Genomic DNA, 22,536 nt, shown 5'->3' with positions numbered 1-22,536 from the left:
GTCTGGATGAACCATCATATATCATATCACTATGCTTACTCTCTACTCTACACAATCACACAATTAGAGTGCAGCTATACCCCTCAATCAATTCGGCCTAGCTGCTCACATGTGACCACTATCCCATAAACACCTCATCATTCTAATAAAACGCAGCTATACCCCGCAGAAAATCGGCCTAGCTGCACACGTAAGCATCCCACATGCCTAACGCAGCCAGAACGCCGTGTTGGTGTCCACCCGCCAGACTGCAAACATTGAACCGATACCACTACCACCACACCTAATGCTAGAATGCAGCTACCATCAAGCAACTACATCAGCTGCACACCTAACTGGTGCACCCATGCACCTTTTGACACCCTACTCCTTCAACTGACCTGGACTACAGTCCCTGAGGGCGTTTAACCTACCAGCGCTTTGAGGTCATACCAATGATATATATAGTGCTATATAAATGCCAAATAACATAACATAAAGGAAACACTCGAACAAAGGATATATGTCCCTCACACTTATACATACAAAAAATAAATTAGGTAATGCAAAGAAGTTCAAAAGCATCAAAATGAGTATAACAATTGAGTTCTGTAAGGAAGGCATGATCACAGTTCAAGGGAGTTTATTGAACTTACACAAGGGTGAGATAAACATCCATCTAAACCTAAATCTACAGATGGGATCAAGCAATCACCTTCAAATAATAATGCAGTCTTTGAGGAGTCTTGTCAAATTAAAAGGGCCTATACTAAAATAAAATATTGCCAATTCTTACTACTAATTTACAAATAATGTGGTGTGATGTTCATGAAAAAGAAAGAAGTGTTCACAAAATGATAAGTCAGGATGTTTGGGCCGTAGGCCTCCCTTCCCCACGTTTTCAGACGAGACAAAGTGGTTCACTCGAGCAAAGCACATACTATGGCTTCTGCGGGCATGAGGATACAGTTCCCTTTTCACAAGTCCAGACCTTGTGTGTACAAGCCTATTTACTTCTTGAAAGTCTCTTGACTCAGAGGGTCTGATATACAAAAACAACACGAAAATGTTATTTTCCTTTTTATAAGTATTCAATTTGGGTGTTCACAGTGGGTCCTCCTCAGCCGGGCTCAGATCCATTTCAAAACAAAAGTTCAACGTTGGATCCCCCTCAGTCGGGCGCAGATTCCTCTCAAACTATGTTCAGATAATTATTTCTTGGGTGACTCACGTTTTACCCTAGATCCCCCTGAACTGGGCTCAGATCTCTTATGTTACCTCGATTAGTCTCCCTCTGCTGGGCTCGGACCAATTGTGTTGTGCTTTAAACTATCGAAGACTTTCGAATGTGCACAGGGTTTAGCTTGACCAGTTGCATGACCACTTCAATCTCAATATTCCTTTTTCTCACACTCAGCATCAGTTGGATACCTAACAGAGACTTTCGACTGAGCACCCATGTGGCGCCTGACCACTCTGTGTATGGTATCTTTTCTTGGCCTCCCAAAGTTCAATTATAAAGTTCAACTACTCCTTTGGTTTCCAATTATATCCGCGTCGCTCTTTGCAAATGCCCAACACACTGTTCTCTTTGTACAATGTTGCCGCTTGCAACCTTGGTTGAAAACATAAGCTGGTTTGGTATCAGTATCTCCCACTCACTGGCTGTGCTGTCTTTTCTGACACTGCTTTGTTGTAGGAGCCAAGGATAGTACCACGGCAGCAATCGCTCCTTCCCGCCTTGGTTATCGACGCGGGAGAGTCCCAGGTGCCTCAGACACACAGTGCAGGTTTGATCAGCCTTAGTTCCTGGTCTTCGGTTTCTTACTTTCCAAGGTTCACAAAAGTAACAGTCTTTAGAGGTCACAGGTACTTCCCGCCTTGCTACTCTCTCTGGTCTCGCCGTCTTTATTAAACTGCCAATTTTCGAACTGCTTGCGTGCTCTGCATTTTATCCATGTGGGGGAGGGGGAAGTGTGATAAAAGTCAGGTGTGCGTAATAATCCATAATTGCCTGACCTTGCCTGTCCATGGTTTTGGGACATATGAGGTATACGACTCTGGTGTTAGTCTGTTGTTGCTCACGTGAACTGTCTGTGAGAAAGTGTGTCGGAGAAGGGACGTCAATAGCAACAATAATTGTCTTTGTCAGGATGATTTGCCAGAGTACTAAACTCCTTTACAGCAGTTTTACAGTTCTTTCTTCAGCACCACATGCAACATAAATTGTCTTTGTCAGGATCACTTTATAGCAGTTCATCAACTTGTACCTGGCTTACCCCCACGGGCAGGCCTACTACCTCAGTTCACACCTGGTTTACTCACATGTCAGTACTACTCCTCCAAAGGTTTCCCATCCAGCTATGCTTCCCTGCCCGAAGATTGTTTCACAACAAGTGCTTTTGTAGTTAAGATAAACTGACAAGAGGTTCAGAACAGCTTCACGGTTTTGCAGATTCAAAATTATTTAACAATTGTCAGGAAAAACAAGATTCACATTGGTGCGCTTTAATACTCCCCTATAAATACTCCTCTCCTTCTGAATAACCTTTTCCAGAAAGGTACCCTTTTTGCCACTCTTGTTTCCCCACTGTACAAGTAACCAAATACTTACAACGGAAGGGTCTTATTCTGTTCCTCCCTTGGCTTTGGCAATGTGAGTTTATCCCAGCTTTTTACTGTATGTTGTACAAAGTATGGGCAACCAAACCACTTATGGACCTTTCATTAGCACCCTTTTCCTGCTGGCAATATCTGTTGGATTTTAATTGCTTTGATTTTAGTCTATCTTGGCTTTGACAACGCCTGTAGGTATTAGTTCATAACAATATCGCCCCATCAGGTTGCTGGGCATTCGAAAATTACAGCCATTTAGTTTTGTCATATAAGGCTTTCGCTGCTTTTCAATAGTTTGGTATTCAAAATCAGTTTTGGGACCAGTTTTGGGACCAGTTTTGGGACCACTTTCACTCCTACACGAGTGCTGCATACTTGGGGAGCGCCTGCCTTGAACACACACACGGATGCAAAGTGCTCCAGGGTCACTACCAGCTTGTGAACTCGCTGGGTAAGAAGGACGCGTCCGATCCCCTCGCAGGACCTCTGCTTCTGTGGCTTCTCGCGACACAGCAAATTGCCTCTCTTAGCCCGCCGTCTCCCACACCATCTTCAAAAGGAGCTCCTTTTGCTCCGAGGCCCTCTAGTGAACGCTAGGGATGTAACGGTATAACGGTATACCGTTAAAGATACCGTGAACCACTTAATTGAACAATAATAACCGTCAAATTGTTTATACCATTAAGTGTGCTTTTCAATCTGATTTGGAAAGGCTGTAACGTAAAGAGTGCGCGTGTGTGTGTATGCGCAATCAGCCTCCATTGATCTGTGGCATGCAGGCTATCAATATGGCAACATGTTCATCTTCACCAGTAGCCAGTGGGGGGAGCTAAAAACCTAAATGACCACTTAAGAAAAGCTGTTCTCCACACGTGTGTTTGTATTTGGTGGAGGAAAGGGGTGGCATTCCAGTGGAAAGTATATTGAAAAGCCCAATTCTGACCCTCGGTGCCTGGTTTTGTTTGTGATGATAAATCTGACAATTTATGACCTTTTAAGAAAATATTTGTTAAGATTAGTTCACTCCACCTTCTATACTGTGATAACCATGATATACCGTCATTTGACAAGAAGGTTATCGTACCGCCATAAAACTAATACCGTGACACCCCTAGTGAACGCCACCCACCAGATACAGCCTCCTGGGAAGGAAAGCCTCCCTCGCTTTCGCTTCCCGCTGAGTAGCCTCTGCGGAACAGGTCGCCAGAGGGCAAGCTTCCCTCTTGCACGCTTCCCCCTGCGTAAAGTCTGCACCTCAGGTTTCTGGAGCGACAGACCCTCTCAGGACAGGCAGCTGATATCTGCTGAACAGTAGTCCCAGCGTCTTCTCACTGCTTCAGCTTCTGCCTTAGCTGCTTGTACAAATCACACAGTTTCTGCAGCTTTCTCCCGCTCTTGCTCTTGCTAATGGCCTGCAGCTGAGGGGACTTTTTCGGCCTCTCAGACTCAGCATTGTACCTTTTTGGCCCTCTTCCTCGTCCCAGTACTTAGGGACTCCAAGTCCCATAAAACCCTAACGTAAAAGTTAGTTTTGGGGGGTTTTCACTTTTAAACTCATCTTTGTTCCCTATAATATTCTTCAAGGGAATATCATAAGGATTAGTTACCAAACTTAAGTGAAAAGAGGAAGGCAATTCTTTTAAGCCATTATTATTCACAGATTTCCTTTTACTGTACCTTTGGGCATTAGGGAGGTTTTGAGCTAAACTGTGGAAGTGGGAGGCAGGCCAAAATCGGGGAGGCCGTGTGGGAGACCCCAGTCAGAGCCACAGTTTTGGACCAGGGAGTCAACAGACCCAGTGGGGGTGTGTTGTGTACGCAGATGCACTGCATCCCCCCTCTGGTAATAACAGACAGGCTAAACTGAAAAGTGTGAACACAACAAAGGCACCACAATCTTTGTAGAAACCAGGAACAGGAGTAAACTCATTGCCAGCAGGATACATTTGACACACTGGACTAGCTAGGCACACCCACTGACATGGAACCCGGGCCTGGGGAGTACCTTGGATACAGAGGTGGGGGAAGGGACACCAAGGGAGAAAGGGAAGGGATGGAGAAGCAGCAGCTGGTAGAGATGGTGAAGTGGGAAAATGGGAGAGATCGGTGCAGACACACACAGGGGGACAGACACACAGGGGGACAGAGAAGCAGAGAGGGACAAGGAGGGACAGAGGCAGACAGGGGGCAGAGGCTGAGAGGTCAGGGGAGAGAAGCAGGGGAAGAAGAGACAAGAGGACCTGAGACCCACTGGTGTTAAAATAGAACATGGTTGGGGAGGAAGGGTACCAGGGGAGAAGGATAAGGCCAGACAGGGGGAAGGGTACCTTCCAGAACGGCTTCTGCAGCCTCTGCTCCAACCCACGTCAGCACACCACACCGCCAGCAGCCAAGGAAAAAAAGAGACCGTGCCCAGTCCTTTCTCCACAGGCTTATATAAGGCCGTTGGGCCCCCCACTGCAGGGATAGCCTTTCACCCAGGAAAGTGTTTGTTTGGGCAAGTGTTACCAGGGTCATATCCAGGCCAGCCCCCTCGCCCATGATGGACACAACAAGCGGCCTGAAAGGGGGTAAAAAGCAGACCAACTGTCGCTGGTTAGTTGAGGAGGGTGTAAGCTCAAAGAGGCTGCTGAACAGGATTTACGACAGGGGAGTTGGCAGGCCTTTGGGAGGAATGTGCCCCCCTTTGTTACTGGCCGTGAGCTGGTTGCCTGGGAGTGGACAGAGAAAACTGCTGAAGTCCTTTCCCAGGGCTGGAAGAATTCCACAAACCCCCTAATGAAACAATGTAAACAGCGCAGATGTCAGAATGAAAATTTTTCAGGGGAGCTGGAGCCACAAAGCAAAGCAGGAAACATGAAAGTCATACAGTGCAGGGCAGTTGGGGCCAAAGGGGAGGTTACTTGTTGGACACAACAAGTGGAACTGGTTTGCTGGGTCCAGCGAGGCTGCATGCCAATACAAAGGGGAGATTAATTATAGGGTGGGCAGTGGGAGGAAGAGTTGAAAGGGGTTCCAGGCTGCAGCTGAGCAACAGATACAACTAGTTCTTGGTTGACGGATCATGGCTTTGGTCCACAACCTCCACCCACACAGTGCAGTGGACACAGAGGAGAATACATTTGGGGGAAATAAAAGTCACCCAATACTTTGGAAAATGAAGTTGTGCAATAGATTGAATACAGTGGGGAAATCAAAAGTCATGTACTACATTGCAAATAAAAGGGTACATAGAAATTGTCTTTTCCACATTACAACTCTCCAGAATTTTGTAAGGGTTTTTCTTTCTCCCGATGCTTAGGAGTTTGCGATTATTTTCATCCATATTTATGTGTTTAGCTTGTGGAACAAAAAGATGGTTATTACAACAAGCCATTACACACTTTGACATTGAAGAGATATCCTATCTTGAGGAAGGAAGACAAATACTGCGTCCCACCCCACGGACTACTTTCATTCCCCTGGGCCCTTTCTTCTCCCAGGTGATCCTCCCGCAGAACACCACCCCACAACCCCAATATCAGGATCAGACAGGGTCTGTCCTTCCCTGGCCACCTGGGAGGAGACTTTAGGAAGAGGTTTAGTGAGGAGTCCGTAGGATTCATCACAGTATGCAGTACCCAAAGAGAAGCCCTGGCAGAATAGTATACCAGGCGGATTCAAGACAAGACAGAACAAATATAAGAGACTATCAAGTTTGCAGGTGTTCGCAAGGCACATATAAATGAAAGCACTGGCAGGAGAGTATACCAGGCAAATTCAAGACAGAACAGAATAAACAAAGAAATATCAAGCTGTGTGCAGGACACATAAGGAAAGCTCTGGTAGGAAAGTCTACCAGGCAGATTTCAGTCCAAAGAGAAAAGACCTATGAGAAAAGCTCTGGCAGTAAAATGTACCAGGCTGGTGAGAAACTTAGGGGTTATTCTCCCATGTAGACCCCGAGAAGAACAAGTTACTCTCTTACCTGGTAACGTGCTTTCGATGGGATGGTCCGACGACTTATTCCATATCTTTGACAGTAATCACCACAGCTGTGCTGCTTCGGAAAATGTTCGGCGTCTGCGTCCTACGTCGATGCGCCGTCCCCGAGGACCTCCTCCGACGGCCGACGTCACCCGATGTGATAAGTAGGACGCACAACGCCCGTAGCCTCAGTTGTAGTTTTTTCCCCCAGAACGTGTGACACCAGTCTTCTGGCAGTCAGACACACAAGGCCTTGCGGAAACGTGAGCTGCAATCGCATAAGAAATTCTGCAGCGGGGAAGGTAGGGAGGGAGCGCTATGGAATACGTCGTCGGACCATCCCATCGAAAGAACGTTACCAGGTAAGAGAGTAACTTGTTCTTCGAGGGGATTGGGTCCTCCGACGTATTACATATCTTTGACAGACTCCCAAAGCAGTACCAAAGCAAGGAGGTGGGAAAAGAATTAAGAACACAAATTTAGCATGCCCAATCAAATTGCGGAATAAAGGACTGCCTTGCCAAAGGCCAGATCCTGTCCTCGGATGGAATCGAGGGAGTAGTGACGTACAAAGGTATGTACAGAAGCCCAGGTGGCTGCATCACAGATGTTACGAATAGGAACACCCCTCTGTAGGGCAGTAGATGCAGCCATACCCCTGGTAGAATGGGCCCGCAAGCCAGCCGGTGGGTACTTATCCGCCAAGCGGTAACACTCGGAGATAGCCAAAATAATCCAACGAGACAAAGTCTGTTTCTGTCAGGGTGCAGGGGGTTGTCAGAGGGAGTCAGGGCGTAGAGAGAGGTCCAGGATGCAGAAGAACCAGCCCTAAAACTAAACAACCCCAAAGGAACAGCTTTCAGCCTTATAGAAGGCTTCTCTGTCCCTTTTGCAGGCAACAGGCTCACCGGACCACAATTCCCAGCAACCTTCGGGCCGGGAACTACTTTTCCACTCCCAGGTTGGGAGGGGCTCGCGCACGTGCGAAGAACGAAGGCACGGGGCTTGTGCTAAAGCTCCCGACCGGAACGGACGCATCCAGCAGAGCTCCTGCCGACGGGATCACGCGAGGGGCCACGCCCCAAGGAACCAGCATTCCGGCCCCTCACTTAATACAGATAAGTGCAGCGAAACTATAGCGAACGAATTAGAAGCGCAGCCACGGGGGAGAGTACGGAACAAACCAGGAAGCATTGGGAATCCGCTGAGGGGCTCGCGCAGGGGCACCGCCCAACCATACTCATGTCCCCTGCTAGGGGCAAAAGCTATCCCATCACGACTACAGGCGCAGTGTTTGTGTATAAATGCATTGTCAGCCACGTGCTGCAAACTTTGGCAGCACGGGGTGTCTAACAGTTGGACCGCGTGCGGCAAACACTGGCGGCACAATGGATCTCATTTCGCTTAAGCCACATGCGGCGAACTTGGGCCGCATGTTCTGAACCCACTCCCTATGATTGGGTATTGTTGAGCTCTGCGAGCAGGCGTATCTTAGTGTGCATGTGCATGCACCAACACTAACCCAACCCCGAGGTGGCATACCTTACTGTGGATTAAGTGGATGTTGTATTACCCCTAAGTGAGTTAACACAGGTCACTAATACTGAAACTCTTTTGCAGCATATGAACTGCTCCGAGCTCCGGACCTGAGAATGCGCAGGCAGGAGGCCAGCACTCAACCACAGAGCTAAGTGCCTTTTGAATCTAGCCTTTTGAATCTAAAAAGTAATGTAAAACACAGAGTGTGTGTGGGGGTGTTAGTGCTTTTGTTATTGTCATTTTCTCCCATGTGTTCCCTTGCTTGTCCACATCCCCTCTCCTAACCCTCGCTCCGGTTACCATCTGTTTGAGACCTATCCAACCAACGAGATCCTAACCCTCTTTCCCTGCTGGGGTCTCAGCGGCCTGTGTAAGCCTATCCTTGCAGGTGCCCAGACCGCAGTGGGGGTGGTTGGTTCGCGCCACTCCTGCACCTAGAGTTTGGAGCTGTGACAGTTTCGTCACAGCTTGTCCCAAATGCTTTCCAGCGTAACCAATGAAGAGTTAATCGTCCACTCTCACCCGGGACATGCGTGAAATATAAAAGCTCAACGCTCTCCTAGGATCAAGCCTATGGAGCCTCTCCTCTTCCTTACCAGGATGCGGCGGAGGATAGAATGCCAGAAGAACAACCTTCTGGCCCAAATGAAATTCCGAAACCACCTTCGGAAGAAAGGAAGGACGAACTCGAAGGACAACCCTGTCCTTATGAAACACAGTGAAGGGTGGCTTAACTTAAAGTGCCTGTAACTCACTCACTCTGCGAGCGGAAGTAACCGCAACCAAAAACACAGTTTTAAGAGTTAACAGTCTCAAAGTGCAAGAATGAAAAGGCTCAAACGGAGCACCCATAAGAAACTTAAGAACAAGGTTCAAATCCCAACCGGGCACCAGAAAAGGTGACGGAGGGAACACATTAGTGAGCCCTTTCAAAAACTGAGAAATTAAAGGAATCTTAAAATAGGAACATTCTTCAGACGAGCGCTTAAATATGGACAGCGCCGCCAGGTAACCTTTAATGGTACCCACTTGCAAGCCCCTGTGGGCCAAAGAAAGCAAAAAAGACAGAACCATGGGAATGTCATATTCAAAAGGATCCACATTCTTAACTCTGCACCAGTCGCAGAATTTACGCCAACGGCAACGGTACAGAGTCTTTGTTGCCGGCCGTCTGGCCGAGAGCAACACCTCCAACACGTCTTCAGGGAGGTCCCAATCCTTATACCTCAACCTTTCAGAAGCCAAGCGTGAAGGTTGAGGGATCTGACCTCTGGATGGAGAAACTAACCCCACTCCCGTGAGAGCAGATCGTCTCGGTAGGGAAGACGACGTGGAGGGCAGATGTAAAAGTCGAGAAGGTCCGGGTACCACGTCCTCCGGGCCCACGCCGGAGCAATGAGGATCATCTGGGAACCGAACCTCCGTAACCTACGCAGTACTTGCGGGATGACGGGGACTGGAGGAAATGCGTACAGCAGTGGGAATGACCACTCCACCACAAACGCGTCTCCTAACACTGGAGGTGAAGAGATCCACTTGAGGGGTCCCCCAAAGGGCGAAGATCTCCAGGAAAATCTTCTGAGCCAGCTCCCACTCGTGAGGGATCGTGCTCTGCCTGCTCTGAGCGTCCGCTGTCTCGTTGTCGTCTCCGGCCAGATGAACAGCAGAGATCGAAACTTCCTGCTGGATGGCCCAGAACTGGAGCTGCATCGTCTCCCTGCACAGAGGAAGTGCCCTGCCCCCCCCTTTTTGTTGAGGTAGTGCACGGCCACTGTGTTGTCCGTCAGGATCAGGACACTCTTTCCTCGCACAGTCGGCAGAAAAGCCTTCAGGGCTAGCCTGACGGCCCTCAGCTCCAACAGATTGATATGGAGTCTGGACTCCGACGGAGACCAACGACCGCTGACTGTCAACTCGTTGGCATGAGCTCCCCATCCCGTGAGGGATGCGTCCGTCACGATCGTCACCTCCGGCCTGGGAAGCTAAAACGGAGCCCCCTTCATCAGATTGCCTTCGACGGCCCACCACAGAAGGTCCTGGGCGACCGAGGGCGGCACCTGAACAGGGTCCGACATCCTGCCGGAAGAATGCGACCACTGCATCTTGAGTGCCCACTGCAAAGATCTCATCCGCAGACGAGCCTCTGGCACCAGAAGAATGCAGGATTCCCTGAGGCCGAGCAACCTCAAGAACTCGAACGGCGGAAGCGTCTGGGCAAGTTGAAACTTGTGCACCATCTGCTGAATGTGAGAAGCCCTCACCTGGGAGGAAAATACAGCCCCAGGGATGTGTCGAGCACTGCTCCGATGTACTGGAGCCGCTGTGTTGGCGTCAAATGGGACTTCTTTAAATTGAGGGAGAAGCCTAGCTTGTAAAGGGAGTGGCAGGTGACGGACAGATGATCCAGGACTTGCTCGGGAGAGCTCCCCCTGATCAACCAATCGTCCAGGTAGGGGTAGACGTGAATCCCCCCTTTCCTGAGATGTGCTGCCCCCACCACCATGAGCTTGGTGAAAACCCTCAGGGCGGAGGTCAAGCCGAACGGCAGGACCCGAAACTGAAAGTACGAGTCGCCAACCGCGAACCTCAGGTACTTCTTGTGCTTGGGATGGATCGGCACATAGAAGTAAGCGTCCTTGAGGTCGAGAGACACCAACCAGTCCTGAAATTGAAGGGCCTGGAGGACTTGAGAGAGAGTAACCATCTTGAACTTGTCCTTCCGGAGGAGTTTGTTCTAACCGCGCAAGTCCATGATGGGTCTCAATCCCCAGTCTTTCTTTGAAATCAAAAAATAAGGGGAATACCATCCCTTGTTCCTCTCTGCTACAGGCACCAGTTCTATGGCGCCTTTCTCCAGCAGGGCTTGAATTTCCTGCGCAAGAAGCGGATCCAGATTCTTCAAAGAGAGGTTCCCAGGTGGATTGTCGTGAGGCCTCTGCCGAAAGGGAAGACAGTAGCCGTGGGTTATGATCTCCAGAACCCACACATCTGAAGTAATGGCATGCCACTCTACAAGATGCTGCGCCAGCCTTCCCCCATCCGGCGAACCATGGGACATGGCCTCATGACTGAGTGGTAGCGGCTGCGGCGTTGCCTGAGGGCAAAGAGTAAACTGCCCGAACGGCTTTGGCACCTCGAGTACCCTGTTTTCCAACTCTGGTACTCCTACGGTGGCCTCTTTGACTGACAGCTCCTCTCGCTTTACTGAAGGATGAGTAATAACGAAAGGAACCACCCCTCCATTGTTGTCCACTAGGACGAAAAGGCGGAGGTTGTCGAACTGCAGCGCCTAACGACTTCACTGCAGCTTTGGAGGTCTGCAACCTCTCAAGGCTCTCGTCAGCCTTGCTGCCAAAAAGATGTTCACCGTCAAAGGGCATGTTGAGGAGCCGGGACTGCACATCAGGAGCGAACCCCGACTTCCGCAACCACGCAAACCTGTGTATTACGGTGCTCACCGCCATGGACCGGCTGACACAATCTGCCATGTCCAAACCCGATTGAACGGCCTCACACATGGCATCCTTGCCATCCTGGACCAAAGCAAGGAAAACCATCCTGTTCGTCCCCTTCGGGAATATGTTCAGCCGCTAATGCAACACAGTTCCACAGATTGTGTGTGAAACGAGACAAGGCACATACGGAGTTGGCCGCCTGAAGCGCCATACTCCCTGAAGAAAACACTTTCTTCGCCCAGCCATCAAAACGTTTGTCGCCCCTATCAGGAGGGATGGTAGGATACGACACCTGCTTTGCCAGGGCCGTAGCCGCCTGCACCACCAAACTCTCCGGAGTTGGGTGCCTGGACAAGTAGCAGGGGTCGCTACTGGCTGGACGGTATTTTCGCGACAAAGACTTGCCCACTGCCGGGAGACTCTCCGGAGCAGTCCAAGCCGCCGCCACCCTTCTCTGCAGAGCCATATGAAACGACAGTACCGGGTCAGTGGGGGGACCAAGATCGAGGTCTTCAAATTGGCTATGGCCCGAGAGAAGCTCATCTGACAGCATATCCGGAACCAAGCCCTCATCAGAGCCCTCATCAACCTTTGAAATGTACTCCAGGCGGTGAGAGGGAGGCACCTGGGGACAAAAGCTATGCCTAACCTTAGCCAGAGCCTTTCTAGGGGCTTCCCCCGTGCCACGGGGCCCCTCCAACACCACCGCCTCGAAAGGTGTTGAGGGCGCCGAACGAATTGGCACCGGCGTCGAGAGAATCGGCGTCGACATCGAGTGAATCGGCGTCAACGTCAGCCGCAGCGCCGCCAGCATTGACAGCGTCGACACAGGCCTCAAAGCTAGAGCTCCGAGCGTGTCCTTCGACGACCTAGGCGCCGACAGCGTCGACGACCCCCTCGGAGGCGGAGCCTGAGGCCGTCGACGACCTCGGCACCACAGGCATCGACGTCTTCCTCGAAGACTACACAGGATCACGCGGTCTCGAGCGTGTCGAGGACCGGGACCTGGAACGGGCATGCCGAGAACAGTTACCCATGTCCGAGCGGGACCTCTCCCGCGAACCGTGCATGGAACTGATGGAGGCTCCATTGATATGCCCATTACGTGCTTTGCCATTCTTGTCTGAACAGCCTAGTGGATTTCCAAGATGGCCACCACAACTATATCCTGCCTTTTGTGATGCTTCTCGGTGCATTGCAACCTTCGTCCCACGTTGGTAAGACGCTTGTTTGTTTTACCTTTGGAGCCAACACTCCATTCTATTTTCTACCTTTTTGCTGATTTGTCTTCACGGCGTTCCTCCCGCACTCCGTGAAGACCACCCGAGCCTGAAGGCGTGCGAGCGGTGTCTCTCGACCGATCCCACTCGGAGGCGCGGACGGACCAGTGGAAGCCCATTCCTCCGGTGTCGCTTGCATGGTGGGATAAGTGACCTGCCGACGGGCAGAGTCCTCGGAAGAGGACGGGGAAGGCGACCGATGCCGGCGCTTCTGGGAATGCCTCAAAGAGGCAGAGGAGTGGCGAGACCGACTCCTGGAAGGAGACCCACTGGACCTCCGACGATGACACGGAGAGTCGCCTCTCGAATCATCCGTCGAAAGCCCCGCCGACCTCGACTTCCGGGGCTTAGACACCCTACCTACCGACAACTTCTTCTTGCGCTCCCGCAAGGCCTTGGTTGTGAGCGACTGGCAGTCGACACAGTCGTCCGTGTCGTGGGCCTCCCCAAGGCACCAGAGGCAGGCGTTGTGCGAGTCCGTTACCGACATCTTGGACCCACAGTCCCCGCATTTTTTGAAGCCCGGACGTGGGGTTGAAGACGAGGTAGACATCGACGATTACAACAGAAACTCCAAAGAGTCGAGGCGTACCGAGATTCACGAAGCGAACACGTTTGCGGAAAAAACAGAACTGAGGCTACGGGCGTTGTGCGTCCTACTTATCACATCGGGTGACGTCGGCCGTCGGAGGTGGTCCTCGGGGACGGCGCATCGACGTCATCGGCGTAGGATGCAGACACCGAAAATTTTCCGAAGCAGCACAGCTGTGGTGATTACTGTCAAAGATATGGAATACGTCGGAGGACCCAATCACCGCGAATCCTCTATTCAGTTGGCCAGGAGAGGGCCATTGCTTTTGGATCCCAACTCTGGGGGTGGATAAGCGAGGGAGCATCACCTGAGAAGGGGAGGATGGGGTTGTCCTCGGGGAAAAAAACCTAGGAGAGAGGCGGTCAGTGGTGGAGGAGGAAGTCCCAGATGCCTTTTTGGAATATCTGGATTCCTATAACCCAAATTTAGGTTGCAAAAGATGTGAGAAGGGGATTCCAAGATGGCGGCGCTGGGAAATGGACGTGTGTGAGACGTGCTCCGTCCCCCCACTAGGCCGCACCAGCAAAGCACATGAATTAAGCAGAAAAATGTGTCTACGGCAGAACTCACCATGGGCAACAAACGTTACGCTCGACTGGGAGTACATCGAGACCACCTGAGCAACCCAAGCCCGGTGGCGTACCCCGCTGCAGGCGACTCCCTGGGGCGGGGAAGCGTCGAGGACACCGGCGCCGGAGCACATTCCCAGGAGGAAGACCGGAGAGGCCCCGCCGCTCCCCAGCTGGGCAACGCCGAGACTCCGGGACCGGAATCCCAAGATGGTGGGTGTGAGGATCGTGTCCGCGAGGAGGAGAACCGCAGACGCACCACCTCCAGGCCAAGGAGTGGAGACGTCGCACTCCAGCAGGAGACGGCCCTGACAGGAGGCAAGGAACGCTCCAGAAGGTACCAGAAAGATCGCAGCACCGAAGTACCTCCAGACAGCAGTAGCAGCGACCCGATCCCGCCGGGGACCGGAGCGTATACAAGGTGGCACTAAGTGGAGGACATATAACGGATGGAGTAGGACAACATCAGAGGCCTCGAGGCCTGGAGGGGACGACCAGTGCGCGGGAACACGGGCGACTCCTACACTCCAGGTACGCGGAGAAGGGGGCAGAGGAAACGGGCGCACGGTACGCAGGTGGAGACCCCACGCGCCCCAGGCAGACCTGAAACAGAGAAGCGGATTCCCCCGGTAGAGAATCAGTTCCGATACTACAGAAGAATCTTACCGCACCTATGTCAAAATCTAGAGGGAGGGAAGCGCAACAAGACCAGCAAGCATCACAGAAAAGAGGGGATCAGAGCCTGACGCAACTGTGGGGGCCAGAACACCCCAATCCTTCCATATCCACTAGGAAGAAGACCCCAGAGGTCCATTCCGTGACACAGAGCACGGATTCGCAGGATACAGGGATGGCATCTAAGGAAGACATGGAATCGTGGTTCGGGGAGCTCCAGACGCAATTCCTAGCAACAACACAGTCACAAATCGAAGCCATGAAAAAAGACATGCGAACTGCCATACAAGAACTACGAACAGAGATCACGAGTCTGGGAGAAATAACCCAAAACCTAGACGAGGAGGCACGTCAGAATGCGGAACTCCAAGAACAACTCTTGACCCGCACTCATAACCTTGAATTACAGTGCAAGGATCTAGAAAATAGATCACGAAGAGCGAATATAAGAATAAAAAATATGGCGGAAACGGTGGAGGACAGACACCTTAAAGAAGCAGTGCAACAGGTCTTTAAAGAAATCTTAAATGCAAACGAGGAAGAGGAAGTAGGAATCGACAGGGTCCATAGGGTGGGTCCAAAGAGGATCGGACCTGACACACGGCCAAGGGACGTACTAGTTGCCCTCTCCTCATATCCCCAGAAATAACTAATATTACGGAAAGCCAGGTCAATGGAGCACATCAGGATGAATGGAGAAGAGGTACAGCTATACCAAGATTTGGCACAGTCAACACTACAGAAACGCAGAGAAATGGGTCCGGCGGTGAAGTTCCTAGCGTCAAAACAGATCAAATATAAATGGACATTTCCTTTCGGACTCCTGTTCTCATGGGAAGGCAAGCAATGGAAAACAACGACATGTGAGGAAGGGAAACAACTACTGGGCATGCAAGATCAAGAAGTAGAACAAGGAGAACAGAGAGATAAAAGATCCCAGAAAAGATCGGAATGGCACTGGACGAGAGTAGAGAAAAAGGGGAGAGCTCCGATGCCAAAAGAGTTATGACAACAAAAGGGGAAGCTCCAGAAGCCCCCATCGGGGTAAATAAGGCATGCCCACGCAGACTTACACGAAGAAAACAAGATGGCAGATGACGATTTTTTCCAAAAGATAAGGTGCGGAGGGGGGGGAGGGCTCCGGCGACACCTATTGGTATCCAGAGGGTCTTAGAATACCCTACAAGTTACCCCTGTGGTCAGATGAGCATGGTGCACACGGCGAAATGCCTGAGCGAACATAGGAACCAGGGCTCATCACAGGGCAGTTTTGGGTGGATGGGGGAAGGAAGGCGAGCTGGGGCATGCCTTGGGGAGGAGGGGAGGGATACCGGGAACCACCATAGCTCAGATCATAAGGCTCAACCGGAGTCTTTCCATTTATGGACGGGATGGGTATCAAGGTACTAACATATAACATCAGAGGCCTTAACTCCCCTGTCAAAAGGAAAAAAGTGGAACACTACCTAAAACAAGACAAGTACGACATCATTATGCTACAAGAAACGCACATAAAGAGACAGGACAGGGGAAAGGTGCGGCTGAAGGGTTACAACCAGATATTACAGGCAAACGCTAAGGAGAAAAAGGTGGGGGTCCTGATCGCATTCAGGGACTCCATAAAGGTACAAGTGCTCCAAACAGAGGCTGATACTCTGGGCAGATATCTCCTAGCCAACACGATTATAGAAGGTTACCCTCTAACTCTGGCTGCAGTATATGCCCCCAACACAGGACAGGAGGGTTTTCTGAAGGACATGCTTGAGAAGCTGGAACACTTCGCCACAGCAGAGATAATATTGGGGGGAGACCTGAACATCGCATGGGACCCCTCTTTAGACAGATCGACCCCGAGACAGCAGGGGCAAAGCCCTCCCTCGGAGGCCCTAAAAAAGAAAATGTCTAATATGGCTCTGGGGGACATCTGGAGACACAAATACTAATCTCAGAGGATATACATACTATTCACATGTACACCATACAATGTCTAGGATAGACTACCTATGGGCCTCACCGGGCATCCTGGGCAAAATACGAAAGACAGATATCGGGTCCATATCACTGTCGGATCACGCCCCTTTGTGGGCGGAGATAGCACTCACCCCACGGACGCCTGGGCTATGGAAATGGCGACTCCCAGAGGACATAATTAGAGATCCTGTAATGGGGAATAAAATCCGAGAACAAATCACTGAATACCTTACAAGTAATAACCACCCTGACATATCGATTGAAACACAATGGGAAGCTCTAAAGGCAGTAACCAGGGGACACCTAATCGCATTGAAGGCCCAAAAAGAAAAGCTCAACTATCAGTGGGAGAGGGAGCTGGAGGCCAAAATTGGGAGCATTCAGGCAGAAATACTGCTGAAACCAACTATAAAGCTACAAAAAGCCCTGAGGCACGTCCAAGGTTAGTTAGAAGTGATCTGCACTAAGAAAGCAGAAAGGCACCTACTGAGGTTAAAACATTGGTACTACACTAAGGCCAACAGAGCTGATAAACTTCTAGCTAGACAATTTAAGGGGAAGTAACTAGATAGGACCATATTGGCCCTCCGAGACGATAAAGGGAATAGAAAGACCCAAACAACCGAAATGGGGGAGATAATGGAGCGGTTCTACAGAACGTTGTACTCCGCAGACCATCCCAATGAAAATCTCCAAAAAACACATCTGGAGGGGGTGGACCTTACAGTGCTATCCGCCACAGAAAAACTCACATTAGATAGGGACATAACGATTGAAGAGGTCAATAAGCAATCAGAGACCTCCCCAGAAACAAGGCCCCGGGCCCTGATGGCTACACTGCGCTATTCTACAAGGAATATGGGGACATACTGGCCCCGACCTTGACCGAATTATTTAATTCCTTCAAAGAAAAACACGACATCACCCCAACGATGAACGAGGCCAAAATGCTGGTGATACACAAAAAGGGGAAAGATCCCGGGTCTCCGACCTCTTATAGACCAATAGCATCGATAAATTTAGACGCCAAGCTGTATACTAAAATCCTGGCCTACAGACTTACTCAAGTGCTAACAAAACTGATCCATCAGGACCAGTCTGGTTTCGTCCCCGGACGACAAACACACGATAATATTAGGAGGGTCCTCCACATCGTGGAAAAGATGGGAATAACGGGCACGCCCGCAGCGATACTAACTCTGGACGCAGAGAAAGCGTTTGACCGAGTAGAATGGTCCCTCCCATTCCACATACTGAGGAAAATGGGCATAGGAGAAACATTCATAAATATGATAAAAGCCAATTACAAATCCCCCAGCATTAGAATAGCGGTGAATGGGTCCCTGTCTAATAAAATACTAATCGAGAGAGGGACGAAACAAGGTTGCCCACTATCCCCCCTATTATACGCAATTTTCTTGGAACCACTGCTAGCGCGAATAAGAGACAACCAAAACATAAAGGGAATAGACAGGGGAGGTATTACCCACAAAACTGTGGCATATGCTGATGATATGTTAATAACGCTGGGAGATCCCGAAAACTCTCTCCCTATACTAGTACAGGAGATGGACAACTATGGCTCTATATCCGGCCTCAAGATAAATAGACAGAAATCCGAATTACTGACACTGGCGGGAGACACAACCCGAATCCAATCGGTAGCAGGCTCCCTTCAACTAAAAATCGCTACGACAGGGACCAAATACCTGGGTATCACATTAACACATAAAATACAGCAATTATACTCCCCAAACTACCCAAACCTGTTGCAACAAGTCAAACGGTACATAGAAAGGTGGAACCCGTTATCGATATCATGGTGGGGGCGCATAACGGTCGTCAAAATGACCATCCTACCCAAACTCTTATATCTATTTCAGGCCCTACCAATAAGTCTCCCGAGGGCGTTCTTCAAATCCCTAGCAAAAGCAGTCAAGGAATACATCTGGCAAGGGAAAACCAGTAGAATTTGAAGCTCGGTACTAACAGCCTCACGAAAAGAAGGGGGTTGCGCTCTACCCCACTTTAGAAGGTACTATGAGGCAGCCCAATTATGGGTTCTGAAGGAATGGATTCCTGAAGAGTCCCAAAAACTGTGGGCTGCTCAAGATAGGGCAGTGGCGAACGCCCCGACAAGACACATGCTATGGGCAGGAAAGACACACAGACATCCCAATCCACGCATAAGTGAAATCATGCAGGCATCATTGGAAATATGGGACAGTGCAACTAAGAAAGGTACACTAACTAAAGACCCAGCCCCTTTCATGCCCCTATTTAGAAACCCAGAATTTCCACCAGGTCTAGAGAATAAGGCATTCCAAAAGTGGGAGGAAGCGGGTGGCAATATGGTAGGGGATATGTATCAGGAACAACAAATAAGGACCTTTGAAGATTGCACGGCCCTACTGCCCCTGAAGGGGACAGATAGGTATAAATATGACCAACTGTACCATTGGCTAGACACACCGAGAATACGACAAGCAGCCACCAGAGAATTAACCCCATTTGAGCAATACATCATGTCAAACGACGGGTCCAAAAAGTTTGTATCAAATACATATGGTTTCATCAACTCCGTAGGAGAAAAGGTCACCTGGCAATATATTAAGAGGTGGGAAAAAACCCTGAGAAGGACGATCCCAAGGGGACAGTGGGAATACACGTGGGGGATGATATCTAAATTAACGAGGGCCATCCACTCGAAAGTAATGTGGATGAAAATTCTCCTACAATGGCACTACACCCCAGAGAGGCTCCACGGAATGTTCCAGGACTCTCCCAATGTATGCTGGAGGGCATGTGGAGAGGAAGGGAATTGGAGACACATTTGGTGGGATTGCCCAAAGCTTCAACAATATTGGACAGATGTGAAAGACCACATGAGCTCAATGTTCCAGGGGGCCGAGACTCTGGAGGAGGAGGTGTGGCTATGTGGGATTTGGAACCCGAAGGACAAAACCCTTTCCAAAACACAGAAAAGAAACTTCATGGGTCTTTTAGTAGGGGTGTGGTTGGAAATCGCCCAAAAATGGAAGCAACGGTCCCCGCCCGTTGCAATAGACTGGATAAGAAGAGCATGGTACCATATAACAATGGAACATATGACATAAAACCTACAAGGGAACTATCAGAAATTCAGGGAGGATTGGTCGGACACCTTGGAGTACCTACAAAGCGACTATATGGAACAGTGGTGCCCACATAAAATTAGAATTCTTGATATGTTCAGATAAGTCACTGACTCTGCAAACAGAAGATAAATAGAACGGTGGACATTCCGGGGGGGAAAGGGAGGGGGGATGGACTGGGTTATGTTGATTGTTCATGTTGCAAAACCAATAAAAAATATTTAAAAAAAAAAAAAAGATGTGAGAAGGGAACTCCTAAGAGCGGGAGGGAGGGAGGAAGGCGCAAGGATCAGAGCACTGAGAGCAAAATTTCAATCACTGCGCAAGGAGGCAGAGCCCAACCGTTTCTTTACTACACTTCCTTCTCACAGGAATAAAAGAGCCTGGCTCGATGTTTCCAATCTAGCCAGGAGGATAGTGACTGTCTCACTACTTTCTGACCCAGGGATACACGACCCCAGTTCTCTAAGGGATATCGGGCCTTTGCCAGCAGTAGGGGAACCAGTAGCCCTTTGCCAGTGTAAGGAAACTGGTGTCCTTTCCCCAGTGGTAAGGGCAATGGTGCCCTTACACCCCTCCCAGAGGCAAGTGCAATGGTGCACTTCTACTCAGCATTAAAGGAAATGGTGCCCTCCCCTCTCCACCGGTAAGGGAAATGGTGTCCTTTACACACAGGTACATGATATTGTACCCCATACCCACCGGAAAGGGTTATGATGCCCTTTCCAAAGGCAAAGAGTGTTCTCGCCTTAAGACCACAAAGTGGGTCCAGATCTTAGAAGCCTGCCGCAGACCTTGCCACAATAATTGGCTAAGCTTCTTCTGCAGACTTATAACGTCAATGTTTTTTCTTCCAACGGGTCTTGGGTCTCATCACAGGCTATCTCGTAGGCCTGCACGTCTCCGGCTTGCTTCTTCTGTTTGAGCTGATGGTTCCTGCAGGACTCTTTCTCCTGCTCCTTCTTGACCTGCTGCTCTTGTGCCTGCTTCTCTCTAGTCAACATCTCTTGCTTCTGCCCCTTCACCATCCATTGTTCTCTGAACTGGCTTTAAGTAGGCCTAGCCTCTATAGTCACATTTTTTCTTTCCTCATATTGGAGAGTAGAGAAAGTCTGGAAGTCCCTGTGGGAGTCAGGGAGCCTGCATTTAAGGGAAACATCACTAGGCTCAGTCAGCTGTTAGACAGTAGGGAAACCAATCAGTAGCACTAACCTGGGGGTACGGACACCTTAGTTAGGGAGGAGACCCCACAGGAGACAAGAGAGACAGAGACAGTCCAGGTGCCACTTCCTAATCCCTTCCTCCAGCTGGTACCTTGGGGTGAACCATCTACTCATCTATATCCGGAAGTATATTCATTGAACAGTCAAAAGACCTTAGGCTGTACTTCAATAACAAAACCTTGGAACTTCCTGGTAAATCTGTGAATTATTAAGGCAATCTGCGACAGGTGCCTTCTGTTTTATTTCACTCTGTCTCCATGACTCCCCCAGGACATGCAGGGTCCCGCGGGATATGCTCTTCCTCTGCATGCTTGTAACAGTAAAGTCAGGGCGCTAGGTAATTGTGCAGTCAGTTTTTTGGAGGTCATGGGAGTCATTCCGCCATGTTTTGCTAAAGTCTACAGTTTACCTACAAACCTTATTCTTGCACCTGCACATAGGAACTAGAGGGCAGGCATTCACAACAGAATTTATTTTTAGGTGTCCTATTTCAGAGGTCACATTGCTTAGGTTAGAGCACAGCCGGGAGTTTGCAGGGGTTCTGCATTTCCCACCTTATACCATCTCCAGATATCTCACAGTTTTGGCAAAAACATGTTAAATGGAAAAGGAAAGGTTACTGCCCTCTGTATACAGCAGAACAATTTAGAGGATATAAGAGTGTGCAGAGCTTGATGGAGAGAGAGAGGAAGCCATGACAAAAGAAATTGAACAAGGCCAGCAATAGTTTAATTCGTACAAAGAAGATAATGGGAAGCAAAAGAACAGAAGCAAAGCATGTGGAGATTTGGAAAAAGCTAGACAGCATATTTTAGCTTACCACAGTCATGTTTCTGAATCCACTGTACACAATTCACTCTTCCTGTGTGACCATTTAGCATTTCAACCACTGTATTTTCCTGTGAAAATTAAGATCAGGAATTAAAATACTGCAAGCAGTTATACAAGTATATTTTGTTTATCATTATATTAATGGCACAATAGCAGAACACTATACCCTTCATCATGTATCTCTGTAGCAACCTTCTCTGCACCATTTTAAACATATGCAGAGGACATGCATATTTCTTTCCTAGTGAGACAATGTATCCTTCAACTATGAATCCTTATCAGCATGCTTATCCAGCACTAATGATTGAACCATCGGCAACAGCCTCTCCCTCAAAACATTCAAGATAGATCACCCATTTTGTATGATGACTCCCTAGATGTCGTCATGAGGGTAGTGAGCTGAGGCCACTACCCGATAGCCCCCTCAGGGTGGTATAATGCAGGAGGATCTCATGGAGCGGGACTCCCCCTTCAGGGATGTATACGACCATCTAGGGTACAGCCCTTGGGACATCAACATACCCCCACACACACTAACCTCCTTCCTTGAAGAACCTCTTTGCAGAGAGTAAACCTATGTACTGCGATCAGGTGGCGAACTATAGGGAACCTGAAAGTACTGTGATGAAGAAGAGGCACACAGACATGATGATCGCTCTCCAGAACATTCTAGTCTCCTGCAAGATAATGAGCAATTGAGCACTTT

At 49.6% G+C, this 22,536-nt stretch overlaps 1 protein-coding gene across 2 annotated transcripts in view; it reads right to left on the bottom strand.

Moving 5' to 3' along the window:
• Nucleotides 1-22,536, bottom strand: part of ELP2 (elongator acetyltransferase complex subunit 2) — a 1,316,635-nt gene that overhangs the window by 1,201,497 nt on the left and 92,602 nt on the right. For both annotated transcript variants that reach the window (XM_069620606.1, XM_069620607.1), the window contains exon 2: nt 21,820-21,898. In XM_069620606.1, the coding sequence (XP_069476707.1) occupies nt 21,820-21,898 (79 nt within the window). The remainder of the gene's footprint in view (nt 1-21,819; nt 21,899-22,536) is intronic.

This window comes from Ambystoma mexicanum, chromosome 5q (assembly GCF_040938575.1).
Source record: "Ambystoma mexicanum isolate Mex_15411 chromosome 5q, UKY_AmexF1_1, whole genome shotgun sequence".
NCBI lineage: Eukaryota > Metazoa > Chordata > Amphibia > Caudata > Ambystomatidae > Ambystoma > Ambystoma mexicanum.
This window is presented reverse-complemented; position numbering and strand designations above follow the sequence as displayed.